The sequence below is a fragment of the Anopheles cruzii genome, chromosome 2 (assembly GCF_943734635.1).
Source record: "Anopheles cruzii chromosome 2, idAnoCruzAS_RS32_06, whole genome shotgun sequence".
Taxonomy (NCBI): domain Eukaryota; kingdom Metazoa; phylum Arthropoda; class Insecta; order Diptera; family Culicidae; genus Anopheles; species Anopheles cruzii.
The window spans coordinates 58,491,712-58,512,648 of NC_069144.1; the positions used below are offsets into that span (position 1 = coordinate 58,491,712).

Sequence of the window (20,937 nt, forward strand, 5' to 3'; positions counted from 1 at the left end):
CTTAAGGGTAGCCTTCGCTAGAGCTTTATTTTAAATAATTTTCTCTTGTGACCGGGGAAACGAAGATCCTCTCAACCACGGCACGGTGAACGCATGCACGGCGGCGGATGATCGTTTGGAATGCATCCTAGGGGAACGAAAAAACGCGAGCCAGCAAAGTATCGAGAAACTTCCGGAACCGGACTCTCGCGCCTTAGTCCTCTCCGGCCGGGACGGCGTCTTCGAGACGCCGAACGAACTTCACCCGCAGCTCGGTCGTCGCGTCGCCCTTCAGTTGGTCCTGCGTGAACCAACATTGCACCTCGAGCTGCACCATCTCCAGGGCGCCCCGTATGCAGCCGCACAGCAGCGAGCTGTAGCGGAGCTGCTGGTAGTCGGCCGGAAGCTCGACGAACTCGGTCAGCGGATTCGTGTCGAAGATGAGCGAAAACTCATCGGACGATGCCGCCCAGTTCGAGACGGTCGGCTGCACGTTCAGGTACATCCGGAAGGCGAGCTGTATCTTGTCGGCCGTCTCGCGCATATCGAGGCAACGGCCCGAGCCGGTGCGCGACAGAAAATCTTCGATCAACCGCAGGCCCATGTTGAAGCCGATCCGGTCGAGCTGCTTGTTGACATCGTCGACGCTTTCGAAGTCGCGCAGCATCTGCGACACCAGTGCGCCGTACGTGAGCGTGAGCAGCTCCGAGTTCTGCAAAAACACGAGATGCGTGATAGTGAAGGGAACCGAGACAGGAGGATGTGTGTGGATGTTTTTGGCGGGCCGAGCGAGAGTCCGAAGTCCGACAACAAGTGAACAACGCCCGTTCGGTTTGGTAGGTTTGAACCAAAATCGTTTCAGATTCCGGATTTATTTTCTCTCAACACGTGTGGTTTACATTAAAAATAATCTTTCCGTTCACTCCGCGCTTCACGCTGTATGTACACTGCGCTTTAGAAATCTTCCACCGCCCGTCCACCGTGTCCGGGCAACTTAAAACTCCGGTGTCCGCCCCGATGCACGGCCGTTTACTCGCTATTCTTTGCTAGTAGCTCGGTGCCTTCCAAGTACTCTTCTCCTTCCGTCACCTCGATGTACTTCATTTCGGTCGAATGGAAGCGGCCCCCTTCGCCCCGCACCCGGTTCATCGCGTGCCGGTGCCGTGACTCGTGCAGATACTTGGGCCGCACCTTTGGGATCTTTCCCATCGCTTCCAGCTTGGCCCGGGCCTGTCGGCGCTTGAGAATTCGGTTGTACTGCTTCGCGTTCACGTACAGTGGCTCCTGCTCCTGCTCGACCGCTGCGTCGTCCAGGGTGTCACTGCACGAGGCCGGGCTCGGGGCGGACTGCGATGGCGTCGTTGACGCGCTGCAGGTACTGCTCATGCTCGGCCCCGCCGTACTGGTCGCAACCAGGCTGTTGGGCTGAGGCTGCGACGGGGGGCTTTGTACGACCGGAAACGGTGGCGTCGTGACGTCCGCTTTGATCATTTGAGGTGCCGCCAGTGTCACCGGGGCGCTAATGATATTTTGCATGGCGCTTGTATCGAGGGCCGTTGTGTTCTGAGCCATCTGTGCGGGCAACGCGTGCGCTACGGTTGGCCCCGGCACCGGGGCAAAGGCAAGGGCCGCACCGGGCGTGCCCAGCGACTGCCCCGTTGGCAGCTGCACCAGCGGCAGACTGACGCTCTGGTACTCCGGTGCGGGGATTGCTTGGTAAACGAAAGTTTGGCCACCGTCCAGGGAGTACTGCAGAAACTGTTGCTGGGGCGGAGCCGCCTGCAGCGTTGTCCCCGCCGCTGGGCCCGACGTCGCCACGGCCATCGCCTGCTGCGGGAAGGCTCCGATTGGAATGACCTGTATGGCTTGCTGCTGCTGCGGATTTCCGGCCAGCTGCTGCTGCAGACTTTGCATGAACAGATGCTGCGTGTTCGGATCCGGCATTACCTGGCTCAGCTGCACCAGCTGCAGGCCACCGGCGGTGCCGCCCGCCGTTGCACCGGTAAGGTCGGATAGCGTGACGCCTCCGTACGCGTTTGCCACTGCCGAATTGTTGTTCATACCGATCATTTCAGGATATGTGATGGGTTCAAAGCTTCAAAAACGGAACAACGGGGGACAACGTTTACAGTGCGTTATGCGCGCTTAACCCGGACATGCTGCTGCCGCAGGGGGGGAAATTGTCTCGCGCCACTACGCAGGCCTTCCGCCGTGGGAACGGTTTCTTGCGCTTGTTTCCGGATGCCGTCTCCGTTTGCCTGAACATCGAAAAACACGCACTCGGTCGTCGCGCCTTCGAGCGAACACCATCCGGCAGGACGACGGAGGACGACGAGGACGACGACGACGCCGCGGAACGGAACACGCACACTCACACGCGGCTTACAAAAACTTATCACTGCGGGGGGAGAAAAGTAGAAGAGAGACGAAGAGAAGAAAACGGGTTCAGATAACGGGTTCGGGTGTAGCGCCGCCGCCAGGAATTGTTGTCGTTTTCGGAGCTCCGCTCGGCCTACTCTCTAAGCACTGTTTGCTTGCCCGTAGAATCCACTAGCTACGGGCCGTTGTTGGCCATCCCAATTGTACGGTGGCGCGATGGTGGCACACAGCGTCGCCCCCAAGTGGGATTCTAGCCCGACGACGATGATGCGTCAAAGATCGCTTACCACTTTCTTCGTATCGAGACGGGTACTTTGCCGGGACATTTCGCTGGGCTACGTCGAACGCTGCTGAAAACACTAGTCCCGCCGATAATGGGTGATTGCTTGAGAAAAGGGGTCGAACAACAATTTTCCAACAGCGCGCACGAAACACTTGCGTTTTTGGGGTCGCTTTTTTGGCTGGCTTTTTTCGAAGGAGTTTGTCTGACAGCAGCGCGTCAACAAGCGTTCGACACCGTGCAGGGTTGTCCAAGAGCCAAACGAACCCTGTAGGGTTGAGCATAACCCTAGCGCAATGGCTAGATGTTTTCAAGGAATCTATTGATTAATCCGTCGTTAAACAATGCATTCGATAGCGGAAACAAATAGCAGCTTCCAACGATGACGTGAAAATAGTGTGTAATTACGCCGCAGCAGCGATGGTCTCAAATTTCTTTCTAGCCGCACCCGTTGTCAGTCCCTTTGGGAACGTCCCCCCCTCAGGGATTAAACGTCAGCCCAGGTGCGCACACACACACGGCGCATGCAAATTGTCTGACAGCATTGTGCGGAACGCGATTTGACTACGAGAGCCCAAAAAGTGCGTTCGATTTTTCGCCAATAATCGTCCTGGTCCTGGTCGCGCGGCGGGTGATATCATCAGCGGGAAGTTCTCGTTTGTTTGACGGTGCAAAAGTGAACCCGGAGCCTTTACAGGTTGCCCAGTAGGCGGTGCGTCCTGTAGCACCGTGAACGGTGACCGTGTGATGCAAAATTTGCGTCAAAGGTAATTAATCGGTGTGCTGTTATTTGCCCGCGCGCAGCAGTTAGTGGCCTCGGCCAAGTGGCCCCCTGTGATAAGCGCCTAGTGGAGGTCGGTTATTCGTGTGTGGCCAGTGTAGTTACATGACATATCCACAAACAGCCGAGTTGGCCGTGTATCGGCGGTAGTGGAAACGAGGGTCCAATGATTGGCAAGTTTCGTGTGATTGCTCCGTCTCGAAGTGTCCGCCACGGCGGGTGCGATGGGAACAAGGATGAATCAATGTGGAAAGTGTGTACCGAATGATATCATTCGCGGCCCCACAGCCTCCTGTGATGAGCTTACGGTGCTTACTTTGCTGGTGTGAAAGCAGGAATTTGCTGCGATGTGGCTGCTGCTGAGTGCGCTTGATAGTAGTGATAACAAGTGAGAGGTTTGCAGTTCTGTGTACGTGCGCCAGGCGGAAGAAGCGATAAGCGTGTAAAATAAGCATTGCCTTTACGCCATAGGCTGCAATTAGGCAACCAAATATAGCACCACTCGTTCACACACATCACTGGCCGCGGGTGCGTGTGTGATTGCTTACGTTGCGCTTCCAGGACCCTGCTTCCGGACGCCCCCTTCATGGTGCCAACGTCCTGGATAGCCTTCACGTGGGTGGGTTAGAATACGTAGCACGCAGACAGCGGGCGGCACACACTCGCAGGACCTTGACCTCAATCATTCGCTGAACCAATTGTGTGGGCATTCCTCCTCACGTCTGCTTTATGCTATTAGCGGGTGGACACTCCCTAGTCCAAAGGTCACCCGGGTGGAATCGTGTGGCCTCGCACACAGGACCGGAATAGGTGCATCAACTCCGCTTGCAACTTACATTCCTGCCCCGTTCCTATGCACCGAACCTGAATGCACCATTTCACCCGTAAATGGAAGTCAGAACCGACGCTCCACTATCGATTTGATTAAGTAAGACCCTTTGCACCGTTGCGGGCCAACTGCTGGAGCACACACACACAGTGGACCGATTTTCATTTTGCTAAACGATTAGGAACAGTTGCTTTGTGCAATGATTAGCCGAAGGACAACCCCACGTGGGAGCTGCGTAAGGCAAACGAAATTAATTACTCAGAATAACACACGGAACGGGGTCCGGTGTCGGACGGGTGGTTTAGGGCTACGCAGACGTCCGGCTGTCATCGAGGTCATGATTTCGGGTGGGGGGGGGGGCGACCAACACGGCACTGTTTCGATTGCATAAACCCACTTGTTGTCCGTCGGATTGCGTCATCAGGAGGAACCAATCGTTTATGGCCCCTTTGGCCGGATCCCTGTTGTTCCGAGTCATGAGCGTACTTCGAAAAGGCTCTCAACTGATTTTTCAACCCCCGTTTGGAGCAACAAGAGGACCCATTACTCTGGGCATCACGATTTCGGTGACACGAAATCAATCAGCACTTGGCAGAGTCGTCCGTCAGAGTCCGGTGCTTAATTGGATCATCGGCCAGTAAAATCCCGCCAGATCCCGCCGCCGCCCGAGAGGTGGCGGAACACGTGACGACCTGCCGACGACGTCAATTCGGTTGGCAAAAGTGCGATGAGTCGCAGTCGATCGAGATTAATTTATAAATGCCCTCAAATCGAGCGCCGCCCATCGAGCGGCCAATCGGGATGATTTCGTTACCCACCAAAGCGGTTTTGCGGTCGTGCGGTTTGAGGCGCTCTCTCTTCAGCCGGAACACTGTAACTTTGCAATAGTCGCTGGTCATGGCGGCAACTCGCTGAAAGATCTCACAAAAATGGCAGCGGAACAGCGTACTGCTTCACCATCTTGTTTGATCCGTTTAAACGGTAATTAAATGTCGCCCGAAAGATGACAATCTCTGGCGATGCTCTTGATAGAGTTGGGTTATTTAACTTCCGTTTTTTTGTTTTGATAAACCCGAATACGCCCCGAAAAAAGGGTTGGTGGGTACGGCGCGCCATTAAGGGGAGCGCTGGAGGCGGCACCTTCACAACACAGGTTTGTCTCCTGTGTCAGAAGTGCGGTCGCAAAAGTTATCAACTGCCCATCCGTCCTGCCCATGAGTTGGGTCGTTTTTTGGGGCCGCGCTTGTGTACCGTGGCCCGATAAGAGGGCAACACGCTGGGAGGGTTCGGAGGGTTTACTTCTTAAAGTTCGGGCAAGATGTTCGCGAAGATGTGGTGCCGCTGTCCGTATGGCGCGTAATCCACGGTGAAAGATGATAAAAGCCGCGTCACCGTGGCCCGGTTTTGGCGGCGCCCTCCACACAGAGCGGGGTATGGCGAAGGTATTAATTGTGGGGTTTCGTTCCCCGGCCTTAATTGACCCGGCCCTGTGGTTGGACCCGTTCTGCCGGGGACATATAATTAAAAGTTATCGCAACCCGCCGCCGCCGCCGCCGCCGCCGCCGGGTTAACCGGGTCAATGAAGAATTTGTACATCAAAAAGTATCATTTGTTGTACATATTCAAATAGCAATTAAAATCGTTTTAGGTTAACCGAAACGAGCGAGAGAGAGACCAGGTGCCCCAGGGGTATGATTGAATTGATCGTTTAAAGACTGTTCACCCCAAAAAGGGTGGTATGGAAACCCTCTGTTCGGGACCTCGGCGTTCCGTACAAGGGAACCATTGTCCGGAACATAAAGGCAAACCATTCCTCGTCGATTTAACAATGCTCGTCGAAGGGTTCATCATTAGAAGCGATAAAGGAACGGCGGCCCACATGAGTCGACCGAAATCGATGTCTGATAATGCCATTCCGGCCTGTCGTACACTTTGCACGTTTCCGCGTTTCGATTAATCACGTTCGGTTAAAGTTCCCCGACTGAAGGAGCTGGCCGCGATAGATTTGCTCCCGTAAGTCCCGGACGAAGAACGACGGTGGATGAATGTCTTCCTTCGGACACACATTGGGAAGCATATTTCATTGGCAGCCTCAATCCGCAGCGCTCAGGTAGAGGCTCACTAACGAACGAACCAAGAAGGGGCCGCGGTGCACCGCCATCGTCGGACCGCTTTATCACTGAGCCCCGGTGAAGCTATTATCGTAAAATAAGTAAGAAGATTAAAGGCACCAAACGGGAAAAGCGTATCAAAAAAGGCCTTAATGGTGTTTCGCGTTCGTTATCGGGCCTATTTGGCACGGTGGCGCACTCTCGCAGGTAGCGATGGACATTCAAGCGGTGCAAAGTGGCAAAAAATACAGACGATTAACTCGCGCGCGACAACCGCGGGGCTGTTTACCGTGTTTACGTTGAGCAAATTCTCGTTTTTTTGCTGGACACGCAGTTTTGATTTGTTTTTCCCTTTTTCAGATCTTCTTTTTGATGTCTGTCGGTGGCGGCACGGCAATTAGGCTCACTCGGCTAACCTAAAAATCCGATTCGACGTAACCCACCGGAACAGCAAAAACCCCCCTCGGTCGCCCAATGTCCGAAGGTCGCCGGCGGGTGTGTCCAAGGACGTAGCACGCTAGCATCATTTGCCTCCAGTCGGGACCCCTTAGTTGGCGCAATGGCCGAAGCGATCATAGCGGACTGGCTATCGGACTACGGTGCGTTACAGGAATCGGAACTGCGGACGTTCGCGGCGCAGCACGAGAATGATTTCGAAATCGCGAAGGCACTCTACAGCATCCTGAACGAGCGCACCAAGTACAAGGACGTAAGCAGCAGCGTTCCGCGATCCCGGCTTCCGTTCCGGCTCGGTCTCTTAGTCATAGCCTTACGCCTATTGTTTTCTTCCGTCCCCATCCGCTGAACAGCTTATTCATCCGATTTGCAACCAGCTGTGCAACTTTTACCGCTCGAACGAGGTGGAACTGCGCCGGTTTACGCTACAGTTTGTGCCGATGCTGATTTATCTCTATCTCAACTCGGTGGCGCTCGGTGATAAGAAGGGTTGCCGGTCGATCGAAACGCTCCTGATCTGCATCTACAACATCGAGGTCAGCTCGGACGATGGCAGCCCCAAGGTGGTCTCCTTTCGCATGCCGGTGCTGGCGCAAGCATCCGTTTACCACGAGGTACGTTCCGTACAATCCCGTAGCCCGAGCTGGAGGAACACTGTCTTAAGCCACTTGTGTTCTGTATAGGAAAAAAGCTTACAACCCAGCGATCTGCGGCGGTGGGAGGAAAACAGCAACAAGGACATCAACTGGGGCCCGCTGCCGTCGATCGAGTCGATAAACGCGCAGAACCGGCTTAAGGTGATGACTGCGCTGCTGTTTACGTACAACCAGCAACTCAGCCAGATCCATAAGCCAGCTTTGTATCACCTCTGCAAGACCACCTCGTTGCTGGTGAACCAGGGCTTCCCGAAGCTGCCGGGTGGCCACGTGCACCGCTCGTCCTACGGGAGCGACCCAATCTCGCCCCAGCAACCGCTGGCGGTGCTGGCCGCACCGTCGCACGTCGTGAGGCCTCCGCCCAGGATCGCGATCAACGCCCAGTTCCTGGTGGAGCTGGCGCACGCCAACTACTTCGCGATGTTCAACGAGTTTGCGTCGGCCGCCATGGAGGCGGTCACGGATCTGCACAGCCGCGCGTGCTACGAAATGCTTCCCGAGGTGATACTGGTAACGAACGCGATACGAAACTCGCTGCACGCGAATCCTTCCGGTAGGTGGCCGATAGATAGACCATTCCGCGGGCGTTGTTTGTTCCACTCCACTCGATACCGGGTTTGTGCAATCATTCCGTTTCCCTTTTTCCCTCTTCGCAGGACAACCATGCGACGGGCCGATGGGTATCAGTGTCGCACTGACGCCCGCCACCACGACGGTCACCGTGTCCAAGTCGATGATCACGAACGCATCCTTCCGGACTAAGAAGTTGCCAGGTACGTGTCCGCGGCCCCAGAATTGCCTTCGGTTTTACCTCCCCCGGCCAATTGGTTGCTCACCTTTGTGGCTCTCTCTCTCTCTGTCTGTTTCTCATTCTCGACACCTTCCCTTTGGCGCACTACTGCCGAGCGTGTCCACCGAAAGCTCTAGTCTTCTATTTCTAGAGGCTGTGTTTTGGGTCCGAAAGCGACCAGCCTTTTTAATGCTTTCGTTGTGTTCGCGCCATGTCGTGCTGTGGTGACAATCCTTTACGTAAATGCCACATCTGTGTTCCGCCCATTTGTTACTAGCGCGCTCGTCGGGGAATCGAGAATGATTCTTCCCCTCTTTCCCTGGCTGGTTTGCTTGCTTCGTTCGATTTCACTCGTTACAGTCCTTATAACCTTTCTAAACGTATTTTTCTCATTTTACCGATCATTTTTTGGACTAAATTCCTGTTAATGCTTCAATTATTAAACTGTTCTAATCGGGTTCTCGTGATATCGCGCGGTTAGCGCAAGGTCAGTGCAAGGTCTCATCGAAAACCATTCAATCGCTCCGTCATTAATTGGACCGTGCTTGCATCAAATAGCAGACATCATCCCGGAACCGCGCGCCCGTGTGTGTGGGTAGCAGAGTGTAGGTGACTAACCAAGCACGGCCCGGTGCCAAATGAACCGCGAATTCGATTGGGCCGGAACATGTGGGTTGAATATCCTTTTACACACTAATCCCCCCCGGGGGTTCTGCTATGTCCTTCCAGTGGAAGCAACAATTGTCGCTGTCGGGTCCTTCGGGCGTTCTTCTCTTGCGCTTCCGATAGAATTCCGGTTCTTGATGGTACCAGACTTGACTACCCGTTGAGGTGGAATTTGTGGAGGCAAAAGGCCAACAACGTAACGCACCGAAAGGTCACGCGGCTAATTAAAGCCGTAACAGATACGTGCGTGTGGGCGCGTTTCATTAGGTTCGTGATTGAAGCTTTTTCCTTCCGTTTTTACCACTCACTACGCTACGATACGATACGATACGGGTGGCGTATCTTTGATTTTTGCTACGCTGAAGGACGTTCGGCGAATGGTCTGGTAATTTTGCTTTCCAACAGCCGCTAAAGGTTATAGGGCGGACATTGGGCGAGCCCTAAACGGTTCAGCGGAGGTGTTTTGCATCGGGTTCGGGTTCGGGTTCGGGTTTCAACGTGACACGAGTATGCTAATTTCTTCTGTTTCCGTTCGGGGCGGGGTGGTCGTGTTTTCACCAGAGGAACCGACACCGGCAGACTCTATTTTGTAGGCTACACATTGGTGCAGGAGTTTGAAAATCTGTATCGTAATGCTGCATGCTGAAGTGGTCGATCACCGGAGGAGGGAAAAACCTGCGAAACCTTTCGAAACTTTCTGGCATGCCGCAAAATATCATCCGCAGACAGCGTGATTGAAGATTTCTCTGTTTCTTTCTCCTTCGCAAAGTGCGAGCTGCGTCGCTTTACCTAGGGTCGTTGGGCGTTTGAGAACGGTGAGCTGTCGCAAGGACACCAATCAATGCTCCCCGAAAAGCTGTGCCTTTTAACGAAAATGTTAGTGTTCGTACGAAAGCTAATCCGGAACTCAAATCTGAACCGATTGCGATCGCCACTGATCTCAGCGCTGCAAGTAAGTTTGGTGTGCGTGTGTACCTCTCCTCTCACTCTGTGTCTGCCTTTCTCTCTCTCTCTCTCTCTGTCTCTTTTTCGGTGTGCCCTGCGTTTGTACAGATCGTGTTGTGGTGGTCCCGTGCCGGTGTGTTTAAAGAATTACGAAAACTCCTCCCGTGTTATGAATCGGTTTTTCTTACATTTTACTTGCGCGCCCCCCTTTAGTATTTCCCGTACCTTAGGTGTTTTCCTGACTGTTTTCGGTGTTTGTGTAACATCTATTGTGTGTCCCGTGGCTGTAGAAGGAACGGATTTTCTGAATTTGTATCGGTCAAGGTGTCCTACACAACAACTTTTCCATTACCGATTGGTCCTTCAAAGAGGACGATAGACGATCGCAATACTGCTGGTATCGACAATCGAGAAATCAATCAAATCGAATTATTCAATGAGGCACACCTAATCTCTGCCGGATCACTCTGCAAGTGATGCTTCAGCATGTTTACAAGGTTCGGTTCTGGCCCCGCCGCTCGTAAGCCGCTTGTATTGCATCATAGGCCCTGTGAGGTACACACACGCGCAGAGAGAGAGAGAGAGGGGGTTTGGAGCCAATTAAGTTGCATTAAAGCATCGGAAGAGATTTATCTACCGGCGGCCGAGCAGACCAGACCAGAGCCCAGCGGAGATTAATACTTATTTCCGTCACATTCGACTGTGCGTGCAGCACAACGTGACACGCCTTCTGTGCCCGTCTGCCTCTATCGTTCGTTCCGGTGGGCGTATTGGCATGTTGTGGCAGTCTTCATTGTCTCTTCATAATCGGCGTGATACACGGCTCATTGGCGAGGAGAGTGAGCATGATTTTCCGTTTCGGTCTGGTCTCTCGGTCCGTCTGTATTATTACGTGTGCGATTAATTTTAATCATTGCGTGGCCGAGAACCGGCACTTGAAGAGAGGATGACCAGTTGACTGCCCCCAGGGGAGGTCCTGGCTGCTGACGATAATGAGCTGCAGCTCCCTTAAAATGTAGAGGATGTAATGACCGCTGGTTGGTTGTCGTGCTGGTTACGTTTATTATCCTTTGTAAGCATGGTTTGGGCGATCCTTCGGACACACATTTTGTTACGTGTTGCTATCAATGACCCACAGGTAGTCTGTAGGTGTTGAAGCCCCTGGAGCAACCCTAACCATTGACGGAAATACGAATGCCATGCTGCTGCATTTAAAAATAGCAATTAAAATAGAACCCAGCAAACGATGCATTACGCACAAGTTACTCAATATTTTCCTACGGGATTCGTTTTCCTTCGTGTTCCAGGTTGGGATTATAATTGGGATAGAGTGTGGGATATGTGTCACCGTTGGTTCTGCGTTTGACATCCCATGCCACCCGGGGGGCCTGTGAGCTACAGGTGTTGTGTAAGAAATTGCTTATAATTGAAAAAGTTTGTGAATTAGTCCTCCTCGCGGAAGTCGCCTGACGGCGAATGTCATCGTGTTTCAACCAGTTGTTTTGCCGTTTATTTCTTGATTTGAATTCGCGCAACTCGCTCCTTAATGAACCACTGAAAACGGATCTACGGTGGAACTTGCTTCAAGCATGCGCTTAGCGTTCGAAGTGTGAATTGCCTTTCTGTTGCCATTTTCCGCTTTGTGGTTCTCCTCGTGGCTGCGAACGGCCAAAACGCTACTCGAATCAATGCATTTTCTCGTGCTTCGCAATCTAGTAAACACAGACTGTTAATATCAATCATTCTAAGAAAAGACTAATGCGCGTACGCCTGTGTTGCTTCAGCGTTCGGCAGCGGAATCGGCGTCCATTGTTTTGCCATCGCATCTTTCCATTTCTACTCAATCGTTTTCACTCGTGCTAACTATTTCTAATTTTTCTACAGTTCGTGCGGTTACTAACAACGCGTTTCTACTTTGCTAAACCGATTTGCTAACTTGAATGAACTGTTTTCGTGTAGTAGATTGCTTAGATTTGGTCGGCGCCCGTTGTGCCGTTGGGATCTACTGACAACAACCAAGGTTTCCGCATACTCACATAACGCATTCAGCTTGATATGGTCGGCGATTGTTTCTACCAGTGTTTCTGCACAAAAATCCCTAAATCCCACGGAATGAACTATATCTCCATTATACTCCCCACGTTTTGTTCTTTCTCTCTAATTTTCTTTCTCAATCTCTTTTCTCTGCTATGAACATATGTATAAAAAAACACAAATGTTAAACCAAAAACTCTCGCAACCTTGGTGCGTAACTCGAAAACTCGTCCCAATTGGGCCGTTTGATGGTGGTGCATGGAAACAGACGATCTGGAGGTAGAGTTTGTCGCTGCCCTGCAGTCGGCACAGCAGGAGATGATGAGCAAGCTGGCGATGATCGATTCTGACGTGGCGGCCAATGGCGGCGGCTCTGGTACGGCGGCAGTGGTCGGTGGATCGGTAGCAGCTGCTGGTGGTGGCGGCGGTGGTGGTGTGCCTATGGCTAACGGAACGGCGGCGGCCCTACAGGATCCAACGGACCCCGACAACGGCAGCCCTCGCACGGAGCCGAAAAAGAAGGAATCGTCACGGAAGTGGAAAAACTGGGGCTGGAAATCAAACTTGACCGGAGCGCCGCCCACTAGCGAACGCTCGGGTGGTGGTGGAACGGCCGGGCAGAAGCAGGCCAGCATCGAGGAGGAAGCCGACTCGCCGAAACGATCCGGTGCATCGACGCGCAACTCGAGCCCGGCCGATTCGCCCAAACACAAGTTGCTGCTCGGGACGGGCAAAGTGGAGGACGTGAACTCGGGCAGCAGCGTCTCACCGGCGTCGCTGCGGAGGAAGAAGTTTTTGTCCAGCAAAAACCAATCACCGATGAATCGGTCAGAAGCGCGCGCCAGTGCCGGCGCTCGGCTCTACGAAGAATTGGACAGCGGCAGCCTGCAGGATTCGGACACGGACGAACTGGCGGCGCTGATCGTGAACGGACGACCGGCGACCATTCATCTCATACAGCAGTCCACTATCCCCGGCCTGTACTGAGGAGGAGGAACGGAGCAACGAATCAAACACGCTCGGTGAGGTTCCTTACCGGAACTGCCAGCAGAAGATTATTAGAAATCAAAATTTATACGCCTCGAGAGTAGCGAGTATTCACGACGAAACCTAAGCAATAGAATGCAATAGTTATCAGCAATAGCAGCATCGTAGCCCAGAGCGCACCGTTGACCGATCCACCGATTCTGCCGGTTCCTGTTCCCCCGTGTAATGCGCGATCGTGTTGCGTAGAGAGCGTGTCTGCCAAAACTTGCGCTCCCAGAAGGTATGAAGGTATGAAGGAACACCAGCAGAGGCCACCACACAGTCGCTAACCGATTGCTTCCGCTGCAGCAGTTTTTGCAACGCAACTTGCTCCACGCAATCGCTGCTGCCAATTCCGTTGTGTGACTGTTTCTTTCTCTCTGTATCTCTCTTTGAATGGCACTACAAAAATTCTGGCTTATCTTGGCGTGTTTCACTTGCTGATCGTTTGAAGAGCAACAACCGTTTGTCATCCGCTTTCAACCACCCGTCGCCCATCACCCGTCGTTGCATTGCGTACATTTATTGTTTTTGTGCAAGGACAGTTTGTTTTTTGGAGCACTTCCAGGATGGCTCGTCAGACGATCTCACACACTTATGCACTACGTTTTGCAATCCAATCACAATTCGCGGCAAAGAAGCCCACCAAGTTTCATTCATACAAAAGACCGGCGGCAGACCGGTCAACGGCGCTGCCGGGGCCAGGTCGTAAGCGACGACCCCGTGCACCCCGTAGAAGCAGTAATTGACGGGACACGAGTATTTTTAGATCGCACCTCGAACTTTCAACCCACTACACTCGATCCGATGCACACTCTCCAATGCACACGGCTCCGGATGATGGCGTCTGAACGCACTTATGCTACACACGCTTGTCCGTGTACACTCCCCTGTATGTCCGGTATTTTGCAGTATTGTGTGTGTGTGTTTGCGCGTGTATGTTGGCTGCATTGTTTTTTTGGTTAGCTTTTCACTTTCTTGTTCGTGGCGTCCGGGCGCAGATCGGGCCATTCCACCGGGACACTAATGTCCGCGTATACGTTTGCCGGACCGTGATGTGTCAGTACCCGACCCGACGCAAGATCTGAAGAGACTCAGAAAAATTGGTTTCAATAATGTCCCAGCTGTGGACACGATAAATGGGCATTAGGTTTTGGCATAAGCAAGGCTCCTTCCGGTTCGTTTTGGTTTTTCAATTCATTCGCGCTTACGCTTGTATTACGTTGATGCTAAAAGAGTTGATTTGAAACGGTGAAATATCTACAGAATTGATCGATCGAATCCTCCGGATTGTTATCGACGGACAGATCAGTGTCACGCGCGTGTCCAATACCCGATCCGATCGTTCTCATCCGTTGTCCGTTTGTTTGTTAATGTCACTGTTCCGAAACCACCGTCTGTTTCGTTTGGTTTCCACTATACTTCCGTTTTCGCACGATAACCGCTGTTTGTCTCCCGTGCTTTTAAAGGCAATCTCCTTCTTGCAGGGAGAAAGTGGCTTCTTTCTTTGCTCTCTCTCTCTCTCTCTCCCTCACATATGTTCGTCCGCCCGTGCCGAACACGACCATCCACCGGCCGGCTTTAATTAATTTTTCCATACCATTTTTTGTTTACTTTTGCACTGTGCGCGGCGCGGCGCGGCGCGAGCAGATGATATTCCAATACAGGGTCCAAACAAGGAGGAGAACGGAGGCTTGCAACACCTGAGCAGCATCAACGAGGAGAGCGAGGGCGGCACGGCTGACGGTGGCGGTGGCACGAAAGCGGGCGCCGCGTCGACTCCGGGCAAACCGAAGGACTCCAAAACCCATAAGGTGCTGGTTGGCTTCAAGAAGCTGAAACCGGAAAAGGATAAAGACAAGGACAAGGACAAGGAGCGGGACAAAGAGAAAGACGGTGGCGGTACCATTCCGGCCATGCTGCTTTCGGGTGGCGTAACCGGTGCTACCGTGGGCGCTGGTGTCGGTTCTGGTGCAACGGTCGTCAGCGGATCGTCGCTGGTCGAGGAAGCGAAAGCCCTGATGGCCACAACCAAGAAGATTAATTCTAAGGAAAAACTAAGCGGTAAGCATTGGACACGGAAAATAATCGAAAGGGCCCCACACTGGACAAATTCGTAATTTTTGCTCATATTGGCGTGTGTGCTGGCTTACTGTTTTCAATTAAAGCATCCGGCATCACTGGTGGACAACCGGCCACCCTGGTCGTCCTGTCGAACGGTAGCATTCTGATGGGGGCCAATCCTTGCGGGCCGACGGCGAACGGGGACGGCACCGATGGCGTTCCCGTGCTGACCACTCTGACGCCCGCCGGTGGAACGGCCAACGGTGGAACCTTGCTCGGGAAGCAGGCGCTCGACAACATTGGCGAATCGTTCGACTCGGGCAACGAGCTGCTCCAGCAGCACGGCGGCGGCGGCCACCTCGGACACAGCAACAGCAACAGCAACGGTAGCAACACCATTAAAACCACCGTGATGGACATGAAGAGTCACGGCAGCATACAAGTTAGTCAAGTCTAGTTAGTACCGGCGCTAGTATTCGGTGTTGCTGTTTCTATTTTTACGTGTATATTTTTCCGTCGCTATCAGTTTAGAGAAATGGAACACCAAACCTATTTAAAAAGTGACCTACCACCTTCGACCTTCGCGTGTACATGTGTGGCTAGTGGTTTTAGAAGTCTGCGCGCCAACTGGCCATATACTGAGCCTCCGTTTGTACTATGACCACGAACGTGTGTTGTTTTGAAGGGTTCGCGCGGGACAAAGCGGGACCTTGCTTTGGGTTGAAAGTATTTTGCTTGATTTTTAAGTCGTCCATTTGTGTTTATCCTAAATTCTTGTGATAGTTTGTTTACTTTGTAGGGGTGTGTTTTTTTTTTAATATTTCTTCAGTGCTATTTTGTTAAATTACGTTATTTGTTTTACCAGCGTTTGCGTTCATTGTTTTTTTTCATAGTGTATCGAAGTATCGTTTAGCTCCCCGTTTTTCTACCAATCGTCATTCGCCACACTTTCTAATCGTTACTAGCAAAAAGGGGCCGCACCGAAGCAATACTAACGGCCTACTCGACATTCGGTTTTTAGTCGCCATTCATTTCGATCACTTCATTGTGCAAATTGTATGAAGCTCTCTTTGGTTAGGCTCTGTAACAATGACTGAGTGATTTGGCGCTTGTAGTTTGACCAGTAATACCTTTCACCGGTGTAAAATGGACGAAAAGGACTTAGGTATGATTAGTCGCCGTTTGACATGCCCCATTTTTGTTTTGTTCAATCTTAATGCCATCATCCCCGGCGGAATCCGTCACCAGCTGTGGAGGATCTAAGTCTCAGCTGCGAGTTCGCATTGGCGGTGGAACCATTGTGTCGTCGGTACGATTGTCCTCACCGGGATTAGCGTGATGCGCGATACAGAACGGAACTACTGACTGGCAAACTGATATGTTTGAGAACTCGCGAATAGTTTTCTTGCCCAACCCCCCGGTACACATACGTTTGCAAGCCTGCTTTGTTCAGTGAGCGCAAAAACTGAAATACTGACGAAGGGAAGAGCATGACGCCGCGTTGCCATGGCAACATATCTTCCACAATAATAGTGTGCCAACAAAAAGTCGCGTGTGCTTGTTTCTCGTTTTTGGCCCCCCATTAGCGAATCTCTCAATGGGGCCGCTCTCGGATGCAGGCTCGGACCTTTTCGCAAGTCATTCGCGGGTTTTTATTGATCCGTTATGTGTGTCAGCCAGCGAATTTTGTGCCGCTCTTCAACCGTTCCGCGGAAACTAATAAGAAAGCAATACTATCGATTCACAAACACAGATACGCGGCGATAGAAATGTTAAACCTGCGGAACCAGAGACCCAGACTGGCGGCTTTAAAGAAGAGGAAAGACAATTTCGCTATTTTCCTTTCGATCCTGCTGTGTTGGTTTACCGGATCCCACTGTTGGGAATAAAATTAACAAAACGAATAAGAAAGTCACGCCACTGCAAAGCAATAGATGGTATTAACTGACTAGCAACGGAAACATTGGCGCGGTGGGGTGGACACACCATCACTTCAGGAGAATTCACAAAACACAGTGTACGTATTAGGCGTATAAGCGAACGGTGTACGCTACGTGCGTATAGGTAGTGAACCGAAATGACTGTTAGTTTCTCGTTTCTAGCGATCACGCGATCATCATCATCATCATCACTAGTTAGCCACATCAACTTACTCACCTTCAGTGATATTCTCTGCCGAACGATTTGCTATCGCTTTCTGGATAGGGATTTCGTTTATAGGTACTTTATACAACAAAACAACTGTGTTACGTTACGCAACAAAGTGGAACTTTCCCCCTGGTACGGATCGTTGACTATTTTTAAAATACCCAAAGTTTGCATTTCTCCACCGGGCATACTCGCAAATACATCATTTCGTCGCTACCACAACCCGGCAGAGGACACACACACACACAAGGATAGTGTGTAGCCAATAGAACAACCAAATCACGGAATGTTCAACAAACATAGAAGCATTCTATCAATTCGTTAGAACTCCCGATAGCACTTCGGTCGGTGTAAATACTTAAGCAAAACCACAGGTGGTTGCCGGGCCGGCGCAGTAGGGAAGCTAGGCAAGCTAAGGGAACCTGGAACACTCGTTCGCGATCTGTGTGTTTCTCTCTGTTCACGTGTCGTTGCCTTTCGGTACCCTTGTCGCCCTCGTGTCCACAACCGCCTCCCGAAACCGTATTGTTGGTGGGACATTAAAAAGCATATAAATATATATATATATATACATTTGCACACACACACACACTCGCAATATACAAACAAATTTAAACCAGTTTCAATGTATTTCATCTGTGAAATGGGCGTTCAAAACGGCGTTAGACCTTTGGGGAAATCATGGCAAATTCGAGAGCGAGCTGCTGGTGGCTATCGAAGATCCCCTCGAAAATCGATAGATGACCTCCGCCGCCGCGCCCTGTAGTGTGGCTGCAAAGTACTGATGCTCTCGAAACGTAGCAACAATTATCACCACAGAATCAGACCTTGGAACACTTGGTAGGGTACGCGCAATAGAACAGAACGAAATATACCACTCCGCGTAAGGCTATCGGATCGGTTGCACTGAACGAAAAGGATCAACGGGTTAGTGAAGGGAATAAAGGGCTATCGGTTAAAAAGTGATGGGTGCCGTCTATAAACATATAAGTGAAGAAAAATCTGTATAGAAAGAGGATAATATATACTATCGTTACCAAAAACATTAACTCTCTGGGTCCCCTGTTTTGTCGCTTTGGATAGTCCGAACCGGTCAGCGGTATTGGTTTCTCTTCACAGTTCATTCGGTGGCCAGCGAAGCGGCTCCATCGCCTTTATACACGAAGGTAGGTTTTGTTAAGACAAATGCATTTAGATTCGCCTTGTTTAAGGCCTGTGATTTTTATTATTAAATCTATACATCTCGTGCACGACGACGCTCCAGAGTGAGATAAGGTTCCGCAGCCGGCTGCCGGCGGCACAGTAAGCTTAACCGATTTGCACTTGACCCATCCCGGCACCGGTTATGAGCCGTGGTTGTGGCTGTCTCACTCACGGTCAGTGTGGTCAGTCGAATCGTGGCGTTTGTTTGATGTGGAAGGTGCTTTTCGCGCACCTCGCCGTTTCGTCCGAAGTTTCACGTGCCGCTCTACGGCATCTCATTTGCTGACCACCATTAGTCCGATCGAATCTCCCGCAGTATGGTACGTTGGAAGTTGAAGTATGCCGCCGAAACTGGTGAAATGTGAAACCCTGTCGCAGATTTGGCATCAATTCAGCCCGTGTCAGCATCATTAATCTCTCTCTGTCTCGCGCTCTTGGTAGCTGTGGCCTTCGGCACCCGGCACGTGCCGAAGGGTGACCCTCATAAAGTTGTTCGCGCAACGCCGATGACTGGCACTTTTTAACCGGCAGTTCTCAAATCGTTAACATTCGCGACCCGACGATATCTGTAGTTGTCCACGATACTTGTAACATAACGCATCCCTCATTCGATTTCAATTACGGCAGCCCTCAATCCGATGGATCTTTGCCCTGGTGTGTATCGGTGTGGCGTTACGCCCATCGGAGGGCGCTCGGATACTGTCGGTCAACGTGTTTCCGGGCCGTAGCCACTGGATGATGATCAGCGCTATTCTGGAGGAGCTGCTCGCACGTGGCCACGAAGTGACGGTCATCTGTAACTATCCGCGCAAGGAACAGCACCCGAACTACACGGAAATAGTCATCGCACCGATCTACGATTTTTGGGCCAAGTCGGTTAAGGTCGATTCGCTGTACGATCTGACGGAGATCTCCATTCATTCGATGATCATGAACTTCCTGTATCCGCTCGGTCTGGAGACTGCCGAGTATGCGTTTACGCGCCCGAACGTGATGGAGTTCCTTCGCAACGACCAAACCCGCTTCGATCTGCTGCTGGCCGAGCAGTTCTACCAGGAGTCGTATCTGATGCTGGCGCACAAGTATAACGTGCCAATTGTGTCCATCGGTAAGTCAGCGGACACTACTCAAGACGATGTTCCTGGTAGCTTATTCTCCCGTTTCTTCCGGCGCACACGCACGCACGGTTAGGTACCTTTGGTTTCGCTCAGTACATGGGCCCGATGATGGGGCTGATGAACGCGTGGTCTCACGTTCCCCACGAATTCCTGCCGTTCACCGACCGGATGTCGCTTTACCAGCGCACCTACAATGCGTTCGTGAGCACGTACGAGCAGATCCTACGCTCGTGGTACTATATGCCGCGCCAGGAAGCGATGGCGGCCAAGTATTTCTCGTTCCTGCCGGGACCTCTGCCGCGGGTGGCCGATCTCGAACGGCGCGTATCGGTTGTGCTGCTGAATAGTTACGCCCCGCTGACCACAACACGGGCACGGATTCCGGGCCTGGTGCCGGTCGGTGGTTTGCACATCAAGGAACCGAAACGGCTGCCCGACAGCCTGCAAACGTTCATCGATGACGCGACGGACGGTGTGATCTACTTCAGTCTCGGCACCAATCTGCGTTCGGCCGATCTGCCGCCGGAGAAGCTGGCGGTCATACTGAGCGTGTTCGGTCGGATGAAGCAGCGCGTTGTGTGGAAGTTTGAGGACGAACGGATTAAGAATCTGCCGCCAAACGTGCTCGTACGCAGCTGGCTTCCCCAAAGTGATATCCTTGGCCACCCCAATGTGAAGGTTTTCATCACCCACGGTGGGCTGCTGGGGACGCAGGAAGGTGTGCACCGGGCGGTCCCGATGGTCGGCATTCCGATCTACTGCGATCAGCACCTGAACATGAACAAAGCGACCCTGGGCGGGTACGCGGTTAAGTTGTACTTCCCCAACATAACGGAGGAATCGTTCCGTTGGGCGCTGGACGAAGTGCTGTACAATCCGTCGTACCGGGCCAACATGGAGCGCGTTTCGCAAATCTTCCGTGACCGTCCGGTGCCGGCGCTGGACGAAGCGATCTACTGGATCGAATACGTGGAACGGTACAAGGGGGCCCCTCAGCTGCGATCGGCCGGCTTGGATCTTCCGTGGATTAGCTTCGCCCTGCTGGATGTAGCCGGCTTGGTGTTGGTAGTGCTGGCAGCCGTGGCCTGGGTGTTGTACAAGTTCGTGTCCTTGTTTAAAAGAGGAAAGCCGAAACGGAAGCACGAGTAGGGGAACGCTCTCTAAGGGCACAATAAAATTCGGAACGTTTACATATAAGAAAAATTATATTATTTGATTTTCTTCGTTTCTTCCTGTTTGAGATGCATCTTTAACATAAAAAATAACTGAACAGGGTCAACGAGACCAAAATTTCAGCGGCCTACCTTGAATTTTCACCTTTTTCGAAAAAAATTGTATTGAAAAAATTGTTTGGAAATTGTAAAATGCAGCGAATTTTCTCTATGGTGACTTCCATTGTTACCACCTAGTGACTCACAAAGGAATGGAGCAAACAAAAAACAATGAAAGCATTTTTTAACTATACGGCATCA

At 51.9% G+C, this 20,937-nt stretch overlaps 3 protein-coding genes across 5 annotated transcripts; 2 read left to right on the forward strand and 1 right to left on the reverse strand.

Annotated features, from left to right (window-relative positions):
- Position 1: 1 nt before the first annotated feature.
- LOC128277516 (trafficking protein particle complex subunit 3-like) lies at positions 2–2,836 on the reverse strand. Of its 2 annotated transcripts, none has more exons than XM_053015986.1 (2): positions 2,646–2,836; positions 2–691 (listed from the first exon to the last, which is right to left on the reverse strand). In XM_053015986.1, exons 1-2 carry the CDS (start codon positions 2,682–2,684, stop codon positions 194–196), a joined length of 537 nt encoding a protein of 178 aa, XP_052871946.1. In that variant the 5' UTR covers positions 2,685–2,836; the 3' UTR covers positions 2–193. The 2 variants fall into 2 exon arrangements, with proteins under 2 accessions (XP_052871946.1, XP_052871945.1); XM_053015985.1 differs by lacking the exon at positions 2–691 and adding an exon at positions 715–2,377.
- Positions 2,837–6,918: 4,082 nt separating this feature from the next.
- Positions 6,919–15,453, forward strand: LOC128277505 (hyccin). Of its 2 annotated transcripts, XM_053015970.1 has the most exons (8): positions 6,919–7,068; positions 7,169–7,429; positions 7,499–8,024; positions 8,128–8,244; positions 12,175–12,308; positions 12,378–12,882; positions 14,583–14,996; positions 15,101–15,453. In XM_053015970.1, the coding sequence occupies exons 1-8, from the start codon at positions 6,919–6,921 to the stop codon at positions 15,451–15,453; spliced, it is 2,460 nt and encodes an 819-aa protein (XP_052871930.1). The 2 variants fall into 2 exon arrangements, with proteins under 2 accessions (XP_052871930.1, XP_052871931.1); XM_053015971.1 differs by lacking the exons at positions 12,175–12,308; positions 12,378–12,882.
- A 3,141-nt stretch (positions 15,454–18,594) lies between these two features.
- Positions 18,595–20,614, forward strand: LOC128267099 (UDP-glycosyltransferase UGT5-like). Its single transcript, XM_053003888.1, has 3 exons — positions 18,595–18,667; positions 18,975–19,455; positions 19,539–20,614. The coding sequence occupies exons 1-3, from the start codon at positions 18,665–18,667 to the stop codon at positions 20,612–20,614; spliced, it is 1,560 nt and encodes a 519-aa protein (XP_052859848.1). The 5' UTR covers positions 18,595–18,664.
- The last annotated feature ends 323 nt before the right edge of the window (positions 20,615–20,937 follow it).

Coding starts and splice junctions, on each gene's coding strand:
- LOC128277516 (XM_053015985.1), bottom strand. CDS start 2,049: ATGATCGGTATGAACAACAATTCGGCAGTGGCAAACGCGTACGGAGGC.
- LOC128267099 (XM_053003888.1), top strand. Junction 19,456..19,538: donor CGTGCCAATTGTGTCCATCG/GTAAGTCAGCGG, acceptor ACGCACGGTTAG/GTACCTTTGGTTTCGCTCAG.
- LOC128277505 (XM_053015970.1), top strand. CDS start 6,919: ATGGCCGAAGCGATCATAGCGGACTGGCTATCGGACTACGGTGCGTTA. Junction 12,883..14,582: donor ACAGCAGTCCACTATCCCCG/GCCTGTACTGAG, acceptor CGGCGCGAGCAG/ATGATATTCCAATACAGGGT. Junction 14,997..15,100: donor TTCTAAGGAAAAACTAAGCG/GTAAGCATTGGA, acceptor TTTCAATTAAAG/CATCCGGCATCACTGGTGGA.